This window comes from Plectropomus leopardus, chromosome 16 (genome assembly GCF_026936395.1).
Source record: "Plectropomus leopardus strain MGB_pleo_1.0 chromosome 16, ASM2693639v1, whole genome shotgun sequence".
NCBI lineage: Eukaryota > Metazoa > Chordata > Actinopteri > Perciformes > Serranidae > Plectropomus > Plectropomus leopardus.
The window spans coordinates 202,551-225,416 of NC_142191.1; the positions used below are offsets into that span (position 1 = coordinate 202,551).

The window sequence follows — 22,866 nt, forward strand, 5'->3', positions numbered from 1 at the left end:
ACGGACTCAGACGTGAAGCTCTCTGCAGCCTCAGCTTCACTCTGCTGCTCCGGAGGGAGTAATCACCTCCCAGCAGCTCGATCCTCACAGACGAGACGAGGTCAGAGTGAATCACTAAAGACTCGGCAGCAGCATCAGGTGGACGGATCACTAAAGACTCGGCAGCAGCATCAGGTGGACGGATCACTAAAGACTCGGCAGCAGCATCAGGTGGACGGATCACTAAAGACTCGGCAGCAGCATCAGGTGGACGGATCACTAAAGACTCGGCAGCAGCATCAGGTGGACGGATCACTAAAGACTCGGCAGCAGCATCAGGTGGACGGATCACTAAAGACTCGGCAGCAGCATCAGGTGGACGGATCACTAAAGACTCGGCAGCAGCATCAGGTGGACGGCGCGTCCCAGCTGGGAGTTTCTGCTGTGGCTGCGGGGATCACCTCCGTCATAATCAGGTGTGAATAACAGACAGTCCACAGTCAGACTGCTGCTCCACCTTTTTATTCTCTGTTTACTCAGTCAGCTGCTTTTTAACCCTTTGAAACCTCAACACATCGGCTTTATTTCTTACAAATACATGTAAAGCAATGAGCAACTTCACAAGAAATTACCCCAAATTAGCACCCCAAAAAATAAAAGGACTTCGGTAAAAAAAAAACAACAAAAAAATCAAAACGGCCAAAAAACAGCAAGGAGATGAACTGGAAAAAGTGCCTAATGCAAGTGTAATTATCTTTAAATATATTATTGTGCAATTATGTATTTTTATTCCGAATAATTCTTTTCTAATATTTCTCTCTCTGTGTCCTTTTTTTCTGTCCCCTTTTTATTTTTATAAATTGATTTATTTATTTATTTTCTATCATTTTTACATTCATTGTCTTGTTAATTTTTCGATTTTGTGGGACTTTTCTTGTTAAGTTGCTCGTTGCCTTTGTAGACATGCTTTTAACAGAAATCAAACCGATATGCTCAGGTTTCAAACGTTTCGATGCTTGTAATTGCGCTTGTAAATGCGTCCAAATGTAATTCGAGAATCTGATGTCGATACAGATTTGGAAGGTTTAAATTAGGGGACATCAAACTGCAGATTTTTCACACTGAAAGCCTTCTACGAAAGGAGGAGAACACATTTCCGCTCATTTGTTTATATGAAAGCCTTTAACAGAGGGTGAGGGCTGATGTTTTTTCTCACACCTCTTCTTCTTATTCACGACTCAAACTTACGTCGAGCTGGCGTAAGACTCGAGATCCACTTGGTACAAGTTACGCAAGATTCTGACCTGTTTGAAACGATGAGTCAGTTGACAAACACTAAAAAAAGAGCTTCACATTGCTTGTGACTTGAGACCTGGAAATGACGAGTAACTTTCATAAGTAGAAGTAGTAATTTTTTTGCCACCTGACTCGGACTTATTGAAAATGACTCTTAAATGAACTTGTTTAAAATGACTTGAGAGACAAACACGAACAGACTGGTGGGAATGGCAGCAGGAGTGGCTGCAGCAGGTGAAGGTAGAGTTTAGTAGTTGTGATTTGACTGTGTGCAGAGGTCACAAACTGCAGGCTGCATCCTAAAAACCCATCAACAGTGAAGGTTAACGGTGGTCCCAGCGACAGGAAGTGGCGCTCTGCTGCAGCCCGCGTGGCTCTGCGGGTCTGAGGGGAGGAGGTGACCTCGGCATACTCGGGGTTAATGGAGAGTCGCTGACCAACAAACAGTGAATCAGCTGCTGATGCTGAGAGCGGAGGATCATCATCAGGACGCTCAGAGAGACATGGAAACACACTCTGACTGACAGTCTGTGTGTGTGTGTGTGTGTGTGTGTGTGTGTGTGTGTGTGTCTCTCCTTCTCATCCAGAAACGTTCCGTCTCTTTCACCAGTGAACGTGTTTAAATGCACACAATATTCATGTTTTGTCCTCATTCTGATAAAAACAATATTCCTATGGAGCTATTTATATGGCAGAGGGAAAAAATATTCCACCAATATTCCTGTTTCATACAGCCGTGCACACTCTGATGAACATATTCTCACAGAACGCTTCATATGAGGTCCTACAACAGTGATCATCAACTGGCGGCCTGCCAGTCATTGGATTCGTGCTTGACCCGTTCACCATCAGCCGAAGCGGAGAATTCTCCACAAACGCGCTGAAAATGATGCCGTTGGACGAGGCGGCCATTCAGAGCGAGCTGGCTGAAATCCAGGCCGCAGGCGGCATGAAGGCTGCTCTCCGTGGTGCTGAAAGCCGGAGCGCATTTTGGGTGTCTTGTCCCGAGGACGATGGCACATTGAAGACGCTGGCTATGTATGTGCTCGCCACGTTCGGTTCAACCTACACCAAGATGAACTCGATAAAAACACACGAGAGGAACCGACTGTCAAACCAGTCTTTGGAGGACTGTTTGTGCAGAAGTCTGACAGCGGCCAAGCCTGATGTGAAAAAGTTGGTGTCAGAGGGGAAATGTAACTTGAGCCTTTGAGCAGTGTGAGTAGCCCATTTCGGCCTTGTGGTCTGAAATCGCTATAGCCCACTTAACGTTTTATTTGATGTGACCTTTTGTTCTGGTACCAGGTTAGTATTTATTTACCATGCTATTTTAAGTTTGCCAGCTGGTTTTTCCTCCTTTTTGTCCTGAGAAGTCTACTAGTTTGAAGCTTGTTGCTGAGACTTTGAAATGAAAACCAAATGTTAAGTAAGGGCTTGAGGAAAAGTTCTGTTAAAAAAAGGACTGTGTGAAACATAAATGTTAAAAGGTGCAGCGAGTCTGTCCTCATTTCAGAATGTAGCCTAAATAGAGTCATAAACGGTGGGGATTACTGATAGTTAAGAGTCTCAGTTGTTGCTGTTTTCAGTTGCTTTAACAGTGAGGACCACGTGATATTTTCTCTTCGATCCTCACAATTTTGGAATCCAGTCGCGGGCCGGATTGGACGGTTCGGCGGGCCGGATTTGGCCCGCGGGCCGCCAGTTGATGATCACTGTCGTAAACTCTCGGCTCCTCCGCTGCTCCACTAAAACTGCGCTCAGGTCAGCGCTCTGCTTTGTGGACGCGTCCTGAGGATCCGCTGCGTAGATGTTTGTTTGAGCTCTCAGTTAAAGATCTCTGCTCTAGTTTAGCTGCGTTTAACCTCCAACATCACTTCCTGTCACGTGACTCATCTCATTACGCTTCAGGGCGTCCGTCTGTCTGAAGCACGCGGCCGCGCGATCACTCCATCACTTTAACGGGCTTCACAGTCACTTTTTTTTTTGGCGCTTCTTTGGTCTAAAACATCCTCTGACGTTGAGGGCTGCTGTGGGGGAATTTGCCCTGCATGTCATTATTTTTAAAAGCTGCTGTACCTCTTTGCAGTAAATTCAAGAATTTCAGGAATCACTTGAGTAAATTGGGAAAAATGGAAGTGGAAGGTTACAATCCTTGCAGTAAGTTGACTAAAAATAATTTAGTCTTTTTCATTTTATTCAGGAGAAAAGATTGAAGATTCACACAAAGACAAATGAGATGGACGATCCTACAGTGTAAAACTTTCCTCCAGAAATTCTGCTGCACAAAATGAACAACTCGACAGTTTAGTCGGTGCGTTGCTGCCGAGTCACCGATTCACCGAGTCTGACAGAAGAACACATAAAAACCATCATCGTCCGTGAGTTTAAAATCAATCAAGAGCTCATTACAGGAATCCAATAAGAGCCGCAGCGTCGTCCAAACAAAAATAACTCCAACAAACAGAAAAACACAACCGACAGTGAAAAACAGGGAGGCAGAAGTGCAGCTGATTTGATGTGAGTCAGCGCGTGAGCGCCCAGAGCTTTTCAACACAAGAGCCAAACAGACTGATGAGTCCATGCAGCTGCAGACAGGACGCGCCTCCTGACCGAGGACACGCAAAACTCTCATTAGCTTCACCTTCCTCACATTTCAGGATGTTTCTCGCATTTTAGGACATTTCTCAGATTATAAGACATTTCTCAGATTGGGAAATCTGAGAAATGTCGCAGCATTACAGAATGAAGCCGCGCAGTTAGGTTAGCTGTCTGCATCCCGTCCAGATTTTTGCGTGCAGAGTGATCTAATGTCATAGCGGCCCGAAGGGTTAATGAGGTATAAAAATCAAGTAAAAACCAAATGAAGAATAAGAAAAGAAATATAGAAAAATAACTAGCAGAGAATGATTAGTAACAGCCATCATTTTTTCATCATCATTTCTGGCCTGATTTGAAGAAACAAATTGACTCTTTAACAGTTTCTAATATTGTTTGAGGGCAGAATTAGGCGGCACATGGTCAGAGAGAGCCCAGCTCTGTGGATCTGGCCTCACGGTGCAGCCTCTGCTCCGACTGCTGTTCTGATCCATAGCAGGTGGGACAAAGTGGACTGAAGTATTTGGACGGGGGGTTCATGTGGCCCATAGGTGAGTGTTTGTACTGGGCAGGTTTCAGAGGTGCGTCAGCTCTCAGCAGAGAAAACTTTGGGTCACTTTAACACTTTGCTGGGTCACACTTTCCCTTCAGAGGGTTCAGGTCCCCTCATAATATGAAATGTGTTCAGCCTGCACCGTGCTGCTGTGTGATTGATGATCCTGCGGATCAGTGTGGACTCTCAGGCTGCTCACACACTCCTCTCTCTTCTCGGACCAAACACACCAGCTCAATGGGCTGCGACACTCCGCTGCTTCACCTGCCAGCTCATATCATCATCTTCATCACTGCCAACATTGTGCACGTCCTCTGCTGATGGAGGCTGCACAAAGACGGGACACCTCACACCTGCACAGCCTTCACGCACACACCAACTGCTATGGCTTTGGGCTTTTTCGTGACTGGAGATGAATTCAAGCTGACACTCCACCCTGTGGGCAGCCCTCTACCCTGCAGGAGCAGCAGGAGCAGCAGGAGCAGCAGGCTTCATCTGGGGCCTCTGTGCTCTGCAGCTTTATGCACCTCCTGCACAGACCCGGTGCTCCTCGTCAGGTGATGCAGCACACCTGGGCTGAGCTGCAGGAGGAGGGACGACAGCTGCAACACAAGACCTGCTGATGACGACAGTCCTCATCATAATGATCAAATATTCATGAACTCTCAGAATTTTAACCCTTTTTTGTCATGATGCTACTATGTTTTTAGATTCTTCAAAGTGCTCAGTAGTTTAATTATGGATTATCAATATTATTTAAAAATCAAGCTTTTAAAAATATTATTGATGAATATCAATAACAACCGGCAGACTCATCATTTAACACACGAGCTGATATGACACAAAAACCTCTTTATAGGCTGCTAAATACTTAAAAATATGAGAATGAATTGTATATAAACACTGTAGTTGGACTTAGATGTCTTGATTTTGAATGCATAAGTATAAGATGAGGTAAAAAAAAACGAGGTTCACTGCGACTACTTTGAAAAGCCTGAAGGATGAAACTCACTCGTCTTTTAAGAATGAACAGTGTTCTCTTTCTCTTTGCAGCTTTGCGTTCTCAACGGACTCTGCCGACGGCGTGTCATACAGCCGTGAAACGTGGCTTTTGGTGTCGGGATCTCATGCCTGTAAAAGCGTCAGTGTTTGACGACGTAGGAGTGTCTGGAGCTCCACCCCTGATCTCAATCATACTTCACAAACAGATTTTTGTTTTTGATGAAAAAGAAAAAAAAAAGGTCCAGGTCCAGATCTCGCCTGCAGCTCTGTCACAGTTTTCTGTAATAAATCGCTCACTTGGTACATTCCTTAAAAACCGACAAAGAAAAAAGGAAACAGAAATATGATTGTCAGTCTGCAAAAAAGACCAATAAAAGCAAAAGGATAAGTGAATTTTTTGTGTGTTGACTTTGTGGAGATATTTAAGTTCTTTGGTCAACATCTATAAAAAAAATCAGACTCGACTTGATAAATGACCTGAGACACAGTCATAAATATGCCTGCAGCTCCGGGATCGCCGAGTTTTATTTTTCAACGCACATTTTCTTGAACGATAGCGGAAAAGTTGAGTCCTGAGTCGGGGACAGTGGTGGCCCGAGGCTGTAACAGACTGCTTCACCAGCTCTTAACTTCTTTGAGACTGAATGATCTGTCCCCCGAGCGTCTTAGATATTGCATCTTTGTCTCGTCCCGTCCCCGCGGCGTCCTTCATTATGAAAACATCAATGGCGTGACAGTTTACTGACATCATCCTCCTGCAGGTGAATATGTCACCGCACCTCTAACAGCTCACTGCATCATCTTTAATGACGCTGCCGCAGCCTCAGAATCTGTCCGCCGAGGGCCACTCACAAACAACTGCCAGCTCCTGACATTATCCAAGTGTGCAAATGACATCAACTGCACATTTTAAAGCTCTGACCTTTTCCTCAGAGCTGCACTGGCAGTTGTTTGAATTTAACAGTTCAGTTTCTGTGAGACCATTTGAGGAAGCAGCTCGGACTCTGTGAGCTGAAGAGTCCCGACAGCAGAGCTTGAAGCTCAGCTTTGTTCCCACTTTACCGTTCTGTTGCTGCACCGCACGCCGAGCTCACCGCCGCCACATTTACAAGCACACTTTCAGTGTGTGTTTTTAACCCTGTGGGGTGCTGTTGCAGGGGTGTTGATGCATGTGTCCTAAATGTAGTCCAGATTGTGTATCTGAGTGTAATCAGTGAATTTGCAGCTCAGCTCCTACAATAAGTCTAAAATACACTGTGGAAACTAAATAGTTACATTCAGACTGTTCAGGTCCAAAAATGCTCCATTGAAACCCATTCAAACTGACATTTTTGATCCCACAGCCATCAGAGCAGAAAAACAGGACTTGTATTATTTCTGGGTGTCATTCTGGGCTTTTGACTCTGAATTTGTCATTTTGACTATTTTCCACCTGATGAGGTCATTTTGACCATATTTGGCAGATGGAGGAAATACATGCTATTTCCACTAGGTGACCTGTCACAGTCAATGTAGCTGCTGATCACTGACATATCCCAGACTGTCAGCAGCTACACTCACACACTGACATATCCCAGACTGTCAGCAGCTACACTCACACACTGAGGAGGAGACTCAACATCATTCTCTGTTTGTGTTTTTGGTTTTTTTTTTTTGTTTTTTTATTATCTAAAACCATAATGGCCTCATGACAAAAACCTGGTATTTAAAGGTTTAAAATTCTGACAATGAATGAATATTTTATAGGATGAATGTTGGTTAAAAAATAAAAACTCAATGTTGTTGTTGTGTTTCTGCCCCATAGGGCCAAACCTGAGCCGGCTTTAGCCCGTCTACTTCTGCCAAATCTGGCCCAGATTTGGCCGTTTCAGACACGGCCTCCTCTGTGTGGGACGCAGCCGTGTTCTGACCCGCTGATGGTGACCAAACCTGGGACCTGTCGGGCGTTGTAGACCGGGACCTGTCTCGTCCGAGAAACGGCCGCCGGAATCGATTTACTGGTTTATTTGGCATCTCATTCATCCCGAGTCTCAGCCGAGTCAGATAAGTGGACACGCCCCGACTTATTTCTTCTGGTTTGCTCAGTTTGGGCCAGTGCTGGGCCAAGTCGCTTTGACTATCTGAGCTAACTTCAGTAAACAAGAAATAACCATGAACTGAGAGTCTGAGATGTAACACACCGTCTCCCATCAGCCTCTGCGCCTGAACACAAACGGTCGACATTAAAACGTGCATCGTGTTGAGCAACAACGACAACAAAAGCTACGTGAAAAACTCGACTCCCGCGTTCTTGTCTGTCTGCGGCTGATAGACAAACGATGACCAGAGCTCACGGTTATTCATCGTGTGTGTGTGTGTGTGTATGTGTGTGTGTGTGTGTGTGTGTGCTCTAGTTTCCCTCCTTTCCACTCAGAACAGTACATGCTGTAGTAAATACGGAGCAGTATTTGGAGTATTTCTACTCGCATCAATAAGATGAATGAACAGAAGGAACAGTTCAGTTTCTCTGTTCATTTTTCATTTTTCTCAAAGAGTTGAAACTTTGGGAAACGACAGTCACCAGGTGGGTTTCCATCACAGGTTTGTGCAAATAAATCTGTCTCAGGTGTTGCGGCGGTTCGTCGAGTCCGTCCTGCACCTGTGAGGTGTTTTCATTGCGAGGTTGTTTGCTGGGACGCAGAGGAAACATCTCGCCACTCGTCATTTCCTCTCACTGAGCGCAGCTGCTGGATTTGCTCTTCAACATTTAGTGTGAAACTAATCAACGGACACTCGGAACATGACCGCTCATCATCTGAGAAACACTGCAGCTGTCGTCCGATCATGTGACCACCTCGAGATGAGAACGAGTTCAACGACCAGCAGACGGACTCTCGCCGAAGCTGCCCGGCCCCGAATTAACTGCATGAGTTACATAAAAGATCTCCCACGTTCAGCTGTCAGGAATCTGAGATTAGCTACGGAGACTCGTAACGCGTAAAGTTTGAACGTGAAGGTGTGACTGGCTTGCTCTCTGAGCCGGCCTCGAGAGGACTTCAGAGGAACTGCAGGTTTTGCTTCATTCTTCAGCCTCGGTGTTTGCTGCCTGATTTGTGGTAAAAAAAAACAAAACAAATCAGAAAAAGGAGCAGCTGGGGCTGATGGGGGTTTGGACAGTTTAGCATGACGTTGTGGAGGAAGTCAAGTCAAGTCAAGTCAGTTTTATTTATAGAGCCCATTATCACAAAACATGGTTTGCCTCAGAGGGCTTTACAGTGTACGACATCCCTCTGCCCTTAGACCCTCACATCACCCGAGGAAAAACTCCCCAAAAAGAACCCCTGTAACGGGGAAAAAAAAAAGAGGAAGAAACCTCAGGAAGAGCGGTAGAGGATAGTGAGGGATCCCTCTTCCAGGACGGACAGACAAGCAATAGATGTCGTAAATAGCAAATGAAATACAATCATGGCAAAAAAGGAAATAGAGAGAGAGAGGGGGAGAGAGGGTGGGGAGAGGGGAGAGAGGGTGGGGGAGAGAGGGTGGTGGGGGCACAGCAATAATAGAAACAGATGCATGTCATATTAGGTGTGGAATTAGTAATTGCTCTCTATGATGATGTTGATAGAGATGATAACAGTCTCATGCATATGTTGGAACTGATGGTGGTGTCGGGGAACGGTTCCCAGTGTAGCCTGTTCGTTATGCTTCGGGTCTGTTTTCTTCTTTACGCTCATTCCCTCACAAACTGTTGGATGGACTGTGATGAAACGTGGCTCGTCGCTCGTGTTCCCCGCAGGATGACCTGGAATAACTTTATTGATTTCACGCCATCATCTGAATGCGTCCTGAACTTAAGTTTATGACCAAGTACCTTGATGAACTGATCCAGTCTTTCATCTTGTTTTATCTCCAGATTTGCTTTATTTTTGGTAGAAGCAGCACAGTGTTTATTCAGGAAGCAGCTCCTGTCACCTGCTGCTCCTCACGCTGCAGACGCTGCCTTCAGATGTCGATCAGAGCGTTTATCCTCAAACATCAAAGACTGCTGAGGAGCTGCAGCTCCGTCACCTTCAGGGAAGTTTCTGCTCATCTTCAGACAGACAAATGAGACAATATGTTGTTTTTGATCACTTCGCCAGCTGTGCATCATTATCCTCCTCATGATTCAGTCCTGGAGCGCCAAAATATTCAGACGGGACGACACACAGCAACCTGGAAGAGCATGAACTCCCTTCACTGTCTACTCTATCATAAGGCAGGCTGCCATTACAGATTTGCACTGTTTATGTAGATATATGTACATATATATACATACATATATTGCATTGTATTTGTCATCAGGACTCAAAATATCCTAAAACTCAAAAGTATCTTCTGAAAACAGTATGTTGAAAAAATAATCAATAATATTTGATTTTAAGGAGATCATTAAATTTGAAAGAAATCAAATCAGAGTGGTATTTCCCTGGTTCATTTTTTGGTGACATTCAAAATAAAAGCTTTAAATTTGTCATATGACTTTTTGACATGTGTCAGTAATATAACAGCTCATGTTTGAGGACAAATTTTGTCCTTTCCCATTCTGAGTGAGACCTGTGTCCTCATCCTGTCGGGGTCGGCCATGTTTGTTAAAAAAGGGGGCGTGGCTCCACTGCAGTCCACTGTGATTGGTTTACAGACGTAAAGACATAAAATCGGTCTGTGCAGCCGGAGGAGACAGATAACAGATGTAGTCATAGATGTAAACGTCCTGGAAAAGTTCAAATAAATGGATGACAAAGACATTTTACTTGCACGAGAGATGCAGAAAAATGTTCAGTGGCAGTGCATGATGGGAGATTTCATCCTCCGCAGGGCTGACAGGATAACAAGAGCACCCATGAGGAAACGTTGGCTATGGATTTCAGCATTTTTCAGCACTTGAAGTGTAATGGAAATATGACAGGTTGACGGCTCGCTGCACAGCAGTCACCTCAGGTGTCGATCTGTCTCAGACGGGCCTCTAATGGCAGCTGGCAGCACGCAACTCCCAGGTGGCTTTGCAGTTTCCTCCCCGGAGACAAAGGCGGTGGTTAGCGGCTCTGCTGGAAACTACTGAAGATTTATCATCAGGGAGCTGAGGGGAAACTCTGTTACAGAGATCTGAATACACACACAACAACCAGCTGCAGCTCTGCGTGTGTGTGTGTGTGTGTGTGCGGACTGAATACACACATGCACAGGTTCGCACACACACACACACACACACACACACACACACACATTCACACACAAAGTTGCATATACACATAATCCGAATGCAAAAGTCTGTTCATCCCTCTGACAATACGTGCACATTTCTACGCACACATTCACATAATCGTCCCCTCCAGGTGAGTTGTGGCCCCGAGCTGCAGGTGCCTGAGAGGATCTTGGGAAAAACGCCAAACTCTGCCTGACTGCTGGCAGCGAATCAGAGCAAACACAAATCAGCCGCAGCCAGACAGGAGAGCAGAGATGATCCCGCTCAGCCATCAGCACAGTCTGCTTCTGGCTAACTTTTTATTTATTATCAGTGGTCTTTGAGGGGCGAGTCACGCGGGGCGAGTCAGGCGGGGCGAGCCACGCGGGGCGAGCCAGGCGGGGCGAGTCAGGCGGGGCGAGCCACGCGGAGCAAGCCAGGCGGGGCGAGTCAGGCAGGGTGAGACGCCGCCGAGTGGTCTTTAACCGTACGATTACGAGCTGGAGCCCAGACCTGGTCTTCACTCAGCTCAGTCTAATTCGTGAACCGTGTGTTGATTGTGGAGGGGAAGCTCCAGCAGATCTAATTCTCCGTCATCAGACTCTGCTAATCTTTTGTGCAAATTATGTTTCAATGGCGGCACCTCAGGTGAGCGCTCTGAGGGTCAAACTCCACATCTCTACCCAGCAGCACAAAATCTGACTGTGGATCAGTGGGACTCACCCCGCTCTGGTCGGGATGAACTTCTGTAAAATGACAGAGCGGTGCAATGTCGAGGTTGGAAGTTGGCCTTTAGCGTCACGCTCGTACGCCGAGAGCATTGATAGAGCGGCGCTATTTGACCAGTTCAGAAAGAGAACAGGCTGACACGATGCTTGTGAGCAGCATAGATTGATACGCCGTACCGGAGCTTCCAAAACTGACTCTGAGGGGTACCCAGAGTCGTAGTTTGAGGTGTCTGGCCGCTGACCGAGTGTCAGTACGTGACGAGATGAGAGGGAGATCGTTGGTTCTTCCTGATCTTCATCTGTCTTTTGGCATGAACACAGAAGCTGGGGATCGATGTTACTGGAACAGCCTTTGTTTTTGATGTGCGTATGAATTTGCTTCACGGTTGAGGATGAATTAGATTTTAACTTGGAGGTGTAAAAGCAGTTAATGGGAGTCTTCAGAGACCCAAAACAGCACAGAATATGATGAACTGGTGTGCGTCGTTGATTTCGTGCAGTGCAGTGCAGACACAGATCCCCATCGTCCTCGACACCAAAGTCACGCTGCACATGCTGAAAGCGACCGACAAACTTTTGCATTCCCAGCAGTTCACTGCGGCGATGTGGAGTTCAGCTGTTCACAGAAACAGCAAAGAGACGCAGCTGAGAGTCGAAAGGAAAAACCTGCGTGCACCTGAGGGAGAGCGGCTGATGCACTGCTGTATTTCTCTCTGAGTTTGGGGTGAGAAGGTCTAAATAGCCCCTCAGGGTTTATCTTATGCAACTCTCGCAGATTTAGAGTTATGGTCAAAGACAAGAGCAAAGTGGAAAACATTATTTTGTCTTCTGTTCTTGGTGAGCTGGAAACTCTGGTCCAGTCCAGCGTCAGAAGGTCAGGAGGTCTGGAGGCAGAACACGGAGAAGCACTCTGAAAAACGCCGCTGACATTTTTGTTGTTGAGCTGAATCCAAGTGCCACCGGTGCAGAGTGCATGTGAGTGACATAATTGACCTTTTTCAGATGTCTCTGGCAATCTCGGAGCATCCGTCTGACAAGGTCAAACTCCGTGTACATTGCTCTATACGTAATGTGTCGGATGTTTAAACATGATTCCAGATCCATTTTCTTCCCGTGAGCGTCTCGGTCACTGTTTCCCTCCATTTCATCATCAGGAAGCTTTTAGCGTCCAGCTCCCAGTGGGATCAAACTTGTGTCCTCTCAGGCATTATTACATTTTCCCACCCGAAGGAGCGACTGTCAAATGATGCTTTTAAGCAGCATGTTCATTAGTGTTTGCAGCAGTTACTCTGTCCACATCGTGTGTGATGCTTTTAAAGCTGCAGTGAAGAAAAAAAAGCTGTTAGTAGCTCATCGTTTTAGTGTTGAATGATTTGTGCCTGCATGATTTCTACCACGGCTGAACTTTCGTTCACTGCCACATCCTCTCTGAGCGGGTTTGCTGCATCTAAGGCCGCGTTTGGACGAGAACAGACCTACTGGAAACGGAAAAGGCTTTCCTTTGAAAAATAAAAATCCATGGTCATTTGACAACATTGTGACATGCCGCAATTTCATACAAGAAAAACTGAGTCATGGTACGAAAGCCTTCAGAGATCGAGTGAGCAGCTCCGACATCTGAAAGAGCTTGGAGAGGAGACACTGACTCTTTCTGCTGAGAGCTCAGCTGTCCTGAAAACAGTCAGGTTTACAGCCTGACTGTGCGTTACAGGGTTAATGTTATATGAGCTTTATCAGACAACAAATCCAGGCAGGACTAGAAATGGTCAGAAATGACTCTGGACTCAGAGGGTTTTAACCTTCAGCACGTGCAGGACATGCACGTTCACACCAACAGTGTGAAGAAAAGGTCTGCTCTGAAGAACCAACCCGTGCTCTGTTTATACTGAGAACAACTGAGAAGGATTAAATATTCATTTATCCATTCATTAAAATAAATCACATTACCAACTAAATGGCTTTTTTCTCCCACTAATGACCACCAGACCTTTCATGTTGTGTGCGTGCAGTTTATTATGCAGATGAATAGCAGCACATCAGCTGCTCTCATTACTGGCGTCAGTACTGGTGTGAGCGGCTCCCAGTGCCCCCCCCCAGTATCAGGACCTGGAGTGATGCAGCTGAGCTCTCAGTCACAGCTGCAGATTCTCTCTTTCTCTGTCTGTCCTCCATCCCAGCTGATTGTTTCTCTTTTTTTTTTTGCGCTCCTTTAGATGGAGACGAGAAAGCGTCTGGCAAAGATCGTGTTGGTGTTCGTGGGGCTCTTCGCTCTGTGCTGGTTCCCAAACCACGTGCTCTACATGTACCGCTCCTTCCACTACCACCAGATGGACCTGTCGCTGGCTCACCTCGTCATCACCCTGCTGGCCCGAGTCCTCAGCTTCTCTTCATCCTGCGTTAACCCCTTCGCCCTCTACCTGCTGAGCGAGAGCTTCCGCAGACACTTCAACAGGTCGGCACAAGCAGCACGAGAAAATGATGTTGCTCCAGTTTTCAGACGCCTTTCACAAGTTTTCAGACCTTTTAAACACTCAGCACATTGGTGCAGTTTCTTCCAGAAATAAGGAAAAAATGACAAATTACAAGAAATTGGTAGATTTAGAAAACCTTTTTAAAAAAAGCTAGGGAACAAATGAAAAAATTGGAATCTCCTATGTATTTTCACCATTGAGGCAGAATATTGAATATTATCCCACATTTTTAAATACTGCCAGTTTAAATCGCTCGAATATTTTGATTTTCTTACTGAGCAGCATCCGTATTTCAGCATGCAGCTCAACATTGTGTCATAGCTCATATTAACTGCTCTTACTGTGAAAACGCTGAAAAACACACAGAAAATGATCACAGTCCTTTATTTCTTTGTTTCTATAAAATGCAAATAAACAGACACAGAAATCAAAGCGCTCTCCTGCAGACGAGCTGCTGCTCAGTGTTGGCAGGAGGCTGCTGATGTTTTGCTGCCTGCGTGCAGATCGTGGTAAATTGTAGATGAATCAAAACTTCAGCAGGCTGAACGTTTGTGCATCTCAGAAATAGATTTAGGAGAAAAAAAAGCAGACGAGAGAATTCTTTGATTTTCTACGTAAACTGACTCTTTAACCTGGACACAATATGGAGTAATCATGGTTTTGTCATTTTCTAAATCTCTTTTTGAGCGCTCCCACTTCCACTAAACATCATTATTCTACCTTGGCAAGATGGAAACCTCCTCTAAACTCTGGCACAATCCTCCCAAAGAGCGAGAGCAGCGGTAACTCAGGGACGGCCGCGTGCTTTCATTTGGCTCAGATTTGCAGGTAAATCCTGACACCTCCGAGGCAGCACCGAATCGGCAGGAAAAATAGGATGTGCCTTCGGGAAGCAATTATAACGGGGCTGCAGCATGAAGCGGGCGCCATCATTCACCTGCCTTTGGATTTATTTCTCATTTCTCTACAGAAATTTTAAACTCAACTGTTATAAATCCACGTGTGAGGGTTTCCAATGAGCACAGGAATGTTAAACCTTCACCTTCTGTACCCGGGGAGCTGCTTAACTATCATTTATCCCTGGATCCATGGGAAAAACCAGATCAGTCCACACGCACACACACACACACACACACACTACTAGATTCAGTTTTTAACATCATTGAGAGCTGCCGTGATGCCGACTCTGCTCTCCATCAGGGCTGCAAAAAACGGTCATTTTCATTATAAAGTAATCTTCAGATTATGTTTTCAGTTAATTTGGCTAATTGCTTTGTCTAGTTTATGAGAAAATGGTGAAAAATGTCTGTCAAACTCTTTCCAGGTGGTGTCTTTAAATGTCCTCCTTGACAGACCAACAATCCAAAATTAACAAGTATTCAGTTTGCTTTCATAAAAGACTCGAAAAACTGTCAAATCTTCAACACTGAAACCTGTGATTTATCATTTATGAAATGACACAAAACAAGAAATTATTAATGTAGGTGACAGCTGAATTTCTATTTGTGCCATTTTGTTCAGTAATTCTTTAACTTTACTTTTCACACAGACCTTCAGCCCAGAACGGACAAACCGAACACCGAGTCCAGATCAGGAAAATCGGGTTTTTGTGTCGGCCGCTGTAGTTAGCAGCCCCTCTACAGTGTCCAGTGTCAAAAAAACACATATTTTAACGTGAAAATGCTTTATCCAGCATTTCTCCCGGTTCTGATCAGCTGGTCAGTTTGTTTTGGAGAGGAAGAGGCCTCTGTGGATAATTCAGCTCCCAGTAAACCCTCCGAACAATGAACACTGAAGGAACTCTAGCCAGCAGAGTTTCAGCTGGTTGCAGTCCTGACTACCAGGTGCCACGAAATCACCCGAAACCTGACACACTGGATGTAATTCTGCTGCCGGCTCTGATATCTCAGTAAAGGAGAGCAGACTGTAAAAACATAAGGTATACTCTTATTTATTCAATTATTAAAATAATAATTAAATAAAAAAATTAGAAAAAAGTCAACCATTGTTCCAGAATCGCCGTGAGCTGTATATGTTTGGATACTTTTAAACTCTTGTTTTGTCGTGGTGACCTCGTGCAGTGGCCGTCAGATTAAAGGGACCCTGCAGACACTTCAAATCTTTACAAAGAAGGAATCGTAAATGTTTTATGAGGAGGGAAAAGCCTTCCGCACTCCGGTCCCAAAGATCTGCAGGAGTTGTTGTGGTTTGAAACACCGGCTGTAAAAATCCTTTTGTCATAAAGAAAACTCAACGGGGGACTTTTATTGTGGCGGTACAGCTCAGCAGAGGGCGGAGACTGTGACGAGTTATCAGTAATACAGAAGGTCAGCGTGGTCACATCCTGCCGGAAGGCTGCTCATATGACCATGGCTCCTCCTCCTGCTCCTCCTTCTTTGTATTTCTTCCATCAGCCACATGCAATATGGTGCTTATACTGCATCATACGTCAGTCGACTTCTGCGTCTACATGTTACGCTCTCGGTATCCTTCTGCATCTACATGTCTGCATTCATACCTGGTGTTGCCCGGTGGCGTATCATGCAGATGCGAAAGGTGTCGTTTTGCGCCGTGATCTCAGAACAGGCTGTCAAACTATTGAAATAAAAAGTTTTAGTTTCTGTTTCTGAATGAATGAAGAGATGAAAAAGTAAGTTTGTTCCGCACCGTTCATCTCTGTGTGCAACAACTGTTTTAATTCTACTTTGCTAAAGTGTGTAATGCAGACGGTGCATCTCGTGTTCTTTGTCTCTCTGTAACCAGATGCAGAAAAATCGTTGCTGTAAAATGTGTAATGACTTTCAAACGTGTCAAGCTTAGTGAACTTGTTCTTCTCCTCTTCAGTCAGCTGCGATGTGGCAGAGGTCCCCGCCCGGAGCGCCAGGCCAGCTACCTGCACAGCACCTCCCACATCCGCCTCACCTCCATCAAGAAGACCACGCCCACCGCCGCCGTCATCGCTCCGGCAGCCAACGGCAGCTCCAACAGACAGGAAGTGGCTCTGTGAGGAGGGACGCTGTGTGATGTACAGCTCCACCTCTTCCTGGGAGGTCTGCAAATGCTGGGACTGCTGCAGCTCTGAGGCCGGGACACGTCCTTTGTGTGGATAGAGAGAGGACACTGCAGCGTCGCTCCAGCTGAATGATTGTCCCAGACGCTCCCGTCACTCCGGAGTCCATCTTCCTCAACCTGGCAAACAACAGTGCCTCAGTGTTTGCTCACAGTATAGAGCTTAGCTGAGGTGTTGGAGGAAGTTAAACCGCAGAGGAAAGCTTTAATAACCACGTCCCTGAGAGGACAGAGTGTCTTGTTGACAGCATGTGTCCCTCACTCGCATGTCCGCTGTGAGCGCTTCTTTCTCTGCTGCTGGAATGCTCATCATCCATCGATCTTTCGTCTTTGTGGTGACAGGTATCGATCCACGGAGAGAGGACGAATTATGCTCGTCTTTTTGTCTGCCGCCTCTTGATAAGGAGGCGCAATGTCCCCAGAGATACAAATGTCTTATCAGAGAACATTTCGGAGGACGCTTGGTGCCGAGGGGTTTGACTCTCCAGGAATGGGACGTCCCCGTCTGAACCGCTCCGACTCTTCTGGAGATGAACGGATGCAATTTTAGCTGAAAAATGACTCAAAGCCTCGTGAGCCAAAATATGTCCCTGTGAGGACGAGGAGCTGTTTGCTAAATGTTTGTCTGTTGATCTCTGCGTTCACCAGGTTTCATTCTTGTCTGTAGCTCCAGTGTCCGTCTGCCCGTTCAGTCCACACGTGTTTCGTTGGTTTAAGGGTTCAGAGGTGACTCCGAGCCCCTGGCAGCAATCTTTACATTTTGACCAAAAGTGGAATTAAACCCAAGGTTTATCACGTGATGCCATGGGGCCCAGAGAGACTTTTTCCCATTGTCTTATTTTGGGAAAGAGACATCCGTAAATCAGTTGATGTACTTTTTGAGCATAGAATACAATAATGATAATAATAATAGTAATGATAGTGATAATCTATATTTATATTGCACTTTTAGAGAAATAAAATAAGACGCTAATAAAGGAGATGATCTCATAGAAAAGAGGTAGGACAACAATAAAAGATCAAACTCCACTCCACTATAAAATATAATGACAGTCAGTCTACAATAAAACACCATCACATAATAATATTAAGGGTAGGCTTTTTTATTTTGAAATGTGTTGTAAAGTGTAGCGCTGCTGAAATCAGACTGATGTGACTGAACTTTCTGGATTTGGTGAATAATTTGGCTACTGAGTTCTGTATAAGTTGTAATTGTGAAGTTTACGGGTAAAAAGTGAATTACAGTCATGTGATGATAGAAAAGCATGTAAGAGTCTTACAGTCTCGGTAAAGTTGTGTCCTCTCAGAGATGTTATGTAACTGATAAAACAGGCTCTGACTGTATTTTGAGCATGTTGTCCAAAGACTAGCTGGCTGTCAAACTCTTGGCACAGATTTATGGTTGTTGGTACGCGGACTGAGGGTGGACTATATCTGAAGGGTTGAGATGTTCTGGACCAGTCATCAAAAACCTTGTTTTTATTGCTATTAAACTGAAGGAGTCAGCTGCCATCCAGTCCTCAGCTGGAGGTGAGACGTTCAGCTGGCAGAATTAACGGCCGTCTTTGCCGCCTGATGGGCCTAAAAAAACAGGAGATCCAGGGACCTTCATACGGCCCAAATACAATCCTTTTTTTTGCTTCATGTGCTACTGAGCAGCTCTCAAAGGAAAAAACGGGGGCCCGTCTCCATGCTGTATCCAGGTCTTTTAGTACGTCCATGAGCTCCTTCTGGTGCACCTGTTCTCACTCCCAACCTTCCAAAAACTGCCGTTTGTCAGCTGATCTTGGCATCCAACACAGAGGTAACCAGTAACGTTCAGCCAAACAATTTAAAAAAAAACAAACAAAAAAAAAAACCCACTGACTGCTGTGGCCCAAACTTCAGGAAATAAACCTAACCTTGAAAAAGAGTGTATGCATGGAAAAAACAGAAACTGCACATTTCCTGTGAGAACTGCATTTTATTTTGAACACGCATGTAGAGTGCATCAATTGGCATGTCATCTCCAAATGTCTAAAAGTGACACAGGAGGGTCCTGAATGCATCAGATTGGGTCCACTGACAAAGCGGCAGCTGCTGATGAGTTTGGTTGAGAGCGTGTTGTCTGGTGGGAGTATTTCTTTACCTAAATTAGATCTATGCGTGAACTGAGCACAGTGTGATTAAAAATTACAACCTACCATCAGAAAGTGACAGTTCAAAAATGACATTTCTACAATTCACCAATCAGAGTTTGTGCTCCTAAAGTTTCTCATTTCAGAGGACATGAGTTCCTCTGAAAAAAGTTGGCTTGAGTTTTGCTTCTGGTCCTTGAAAAGATAAAACGAGTCGTGTCCATGTTGTGAGCAGGAGGTCAGCCGTGTTCTGGGTGGGTGTTGGGCTCGGGGTCAGGGTCCTGCCTCGCCACGCTCCTGGCAGACGACGACGGCTTCACTGCAGTGAGATGCAGCTGCAGGAGTCTGAATCTGGTGCGCCGCCTGAAAATTGAGGATTGCTCAGTTGCCGTAATTTGCAACATGTGCAGATGCATTAATGTACAGCAGATCACTGTAATCCAGAGCAGGCAACAACGTAGCAGCGACCTGCCGTCTATTTCTGGCCTTAAAGGAGAAACTGGACTTGTTTCAGAGAGAAAACCTGAATGCTTTCACAGAAACATAAAATAGATGTCGTACGTTATTTAATATACAGTAAAAAGGCCTCAGCAGCAAAGATGATTTTACTGACACAAATACGAGAATAAATCACAAAAAACTGGCTACCTGCTAAATTACTACCGGCTTAATTTTTATTTTAAATTTTGGAAGGCCTGTCAGCCCAGAATCCCACAGTTTGTGCATCACTAATAAAAGTGAAAAGATGCTGACAGTTATCTGAATGGACCTGAGTTACCTGTGATGTCGTAACTGAGCTCACTGAAACAGCGAGAGCGGGATTTAAATCGAACTGACAGTGACAGTTTTCCTTTTAGTTTTAGAGCATGTCAAATAACATTAACATATTTTAAAAAAGAGCAAAAAACACTTAATGTCCTACATACAGGACTTTTGTAGCAGTAAGATTATGTTAATCCATGTTCAAAAATGATATTTTAAGAAATTTCCTCCAGGGGGGCATCCACCCCGAGAGCACTCACATCTCTGTTACCATCTCTGTTACTTAAACAGCGTGGATGGGCTTAACTACTCACGTCACGCCACGCCATGAGCCAAGTATGCTGCACATTCCAACTTCCAACACTTCATGTTATGAAATTAAATTAGTAATGTCAGTTTTTGGAGTTTATTTAACCCATCCAGCTCCACTTTGGCCCTGTGCTGATTCTTAACCCTGAGGGACAGTTTGGTGCTTTTTACCCGATTTTCATTCTTCATTTTTTGATCATTTCGACTGTGTTCATGACCAGTTCTTACCATATTTGGCATATGGAGAAAATACATGCTATACCTGTAACAATCAATGTTGCTGCTGATCACTGACATATCCCAGACTGTCAGCAGCAAAAAATAATCTACTTAGCATGTTGAAAATAATACTTATGATGTTTTTTCCATCTAAAAACATAGTGGTTTCATGACGAAAAGCTGGCATTTAAAGGGTTAAAAGTTCGAATATTTGCCACTGTCCAGTGCGTCTCATAGCGCTGCCAATGGGCGCCTCTATACATCAGTGTGTGACGTCGAGGGCCAATCAGCAAGAGTCGCCGTTTGACCGGTTGGGGGTGAGAACAGGTTGTTTTTCCATCAGAGGAGAGTTTCAGGTTCAGTTTCGACCACAGCGTCGTGTGTTTGATCTGACTGCTCTCGCAGAGAGCTGCGCTGACATCTGCTGCTGTGAGTGATCAAAACCTCCTTCCAACGCCACAAACACTTTCTGTCCTTTAAAGAATGAGTCACTGAAGCAGCTGCTGTTTGCTGGTGGATGCACAGGCGATCAGAGGCGTGTAAATTATGATCCGTGTTGGTGCTTCTTGTTGCCGCTTTGGCGTGAACTGACAGCTAGTGAAGTGTGTTTGTGTGTGTGCGGTGTGCACCTCGACGTGCTGTATATTCAAAAACAACCATTTACAGTGAAAGATGATCATGTGACGTGCGAATATTTTGAAGTGTTTTTTTTTTCTTTTTTTAAGTGTTTAATGTGTTTTCAGTGCCAGGCATGTTTCATGTTTCTGTGTTGGAAAATTCTGATTGAATCTCATAAAGACACTTAATAAATGTTCCCATACAGGCGCACACATCCAGTCCCAGACTGCAGCAATTTGCCTCCTTCTTAAATAAAAATAAATGTTGTTTTAAACAGCAACATTAGAGGCTGAGAGCAGCACGTTTCAGACACTAACTGCTGGTTGCCACTCTGAGCTCTGAAAACACACGGTCAGCTGGAAGTGGAAGTGAAATGACAGTAAATGAGCAGGTGTCACAGCATCTGAATGCACCTGCTCAGGCTGTTAGTGTGCCTGCAGAGCAGTGCAGAGCCGTGCAGTATAGAGCAGTGCAGTATAGAGCCGTGCGGTATAGAGCCGTGCGGTATAGAGCCGTGCGGTATAGAGCAGCGCGGTATAGAGCCGAGTGGTATAGAGCAGCGCAGTATAGAGCAGTGCAGTAAGAGCCGTGCAGTATAGAGCCGTGCAGTATAGAGCAGTGCAGTATAGAGCCGTGCAGTGCAGAGACGTGCAGTATAGAGCACTGCAGTATAGAGCCGTGCAGTATAGAGCCGTGCAGTGCAGAGACATGTAGTATAGAGCCGTGCAGTATAGAGCCGTGCAGTATAGAGCAGTGCAGTATAGAGCCCTGCAGTGCAGAGACGTGCAGTATAGAGCACTGCAGTATAGAGCCGTGCAGTATAGAGCCGTGCAGTGCAGAGACATGCAGTATAGAGCCGTGCAGTATAGAGCCGTGCAGTATAGAGCAGTGCAGTATAGAGCCGTGCAGTGCAGAGACGTGCAGTATAGAGCACTGCAGTATAGAGCTGTGCAGTATAGAGCCGTGCAGTATAGAGCCGTGCAGTGCAGAGACGTGCAGTATAGAGCACTGCAGTATAGAGCTGTGCAGTATAGAGCCGTGCAGTGCAGAGACATGCAGTATAGAGCCGTGCAGTATAGAGCTGTGCAGTGCAGAGACATGCAGTATAGAGCCGTGCAGTATAGAGCTGTGCAGTGCAGAGACATGCAGTATAGAGCCGTGCAGTATAGAGCCGTGCAGTGCAGAGACGTGCAGTATATAGCTTTGGCTTTTTTCAAAATTTTTTTCAAGATTTTTGGACATTTCTGGTATTTTTGGCAATTCTAGAAATGAGAAGTAAAAAAATGTAAAAAGTTACAAGAAAATTACTTTAAAAAAAACAACAATTTTAAAAAGCCAAACAAAAACAATACACAAAAAAAAAAGAAAAACTCAAGAGAGTGAGTTTTTTTTGCAACGTAATTTTAAATATTTAATTATGAGAGGTCTAAATCTTGTTTTCTGGCCATTTTGTTTTTTAAATTGCCCCCAGTTAATTTTCAGATCATTTCTTTGTACCCTTTAATAATACTTTGCTAATACTTTTGGAGTTTGCAGTGCATTTCCTGCCACGTTGCTTGTTATGTTTGTGTTTCTCCAGATCCATTTAAAAAATGTTTTTGGAGCAACATAACTTTCAAAGTTTGATTATGTGGACAAATTTAAGTTCAGTCAGGACCACTTAGTCAAGAAACACACTTCTTAGCAGCTTTTACATTTAGCTTTATTCGCAATTAGAGATATTTATAATTTTGCAGTTATTGATATTTTGCGGTATGGGTCTGAGCTGGGGTCCCCCTGCCCTTCCGCGTGCTTACGTGGAAAGCGTTAAGCAGGAACCGCATGCATTCCTGCCCTTCCTGTGCATACGAGGAAAGCCTGAGTTAGGGAGAGCAGCAGCAAAACAAAAACAAAAACCCCCACAGAGCAGGCATCAATGACAACTACGACACTGAAGCAGTCAGAAGGG

At 45.0% G+C, this 22,866-nt stretch overlaps 1 protein-coding gene across 1 annotated transcript in view; it reads left to right on the plus strand.

The window, feature by feature from the left end:
- The window catches only part of nmbr (neuromedin B receptor), a 40,106-nt gene extending 18,041 nt beyond the window's left edge, over positions 1-22,065 (plus strand). Inside the window, exons 4-5 of the mRNA XM_042503976.2 lie at positions 13,567-13,805; positions 16,669-22,065. Of these exons, the coding sequence (XP_042359910.2) occupies positions 13,567-13,805; positions 16,669-16,831 (402 nt within the window). The 3' untranslated portion in view covers positions 16,832-22,065. The remainder of the gene's footprint in view (positions 1-13,566; positions 13,806-16,668) is intronic.
- The last annotated feature ends 801 nt before the right edge of the window (positions 22,066-22,866 follow it).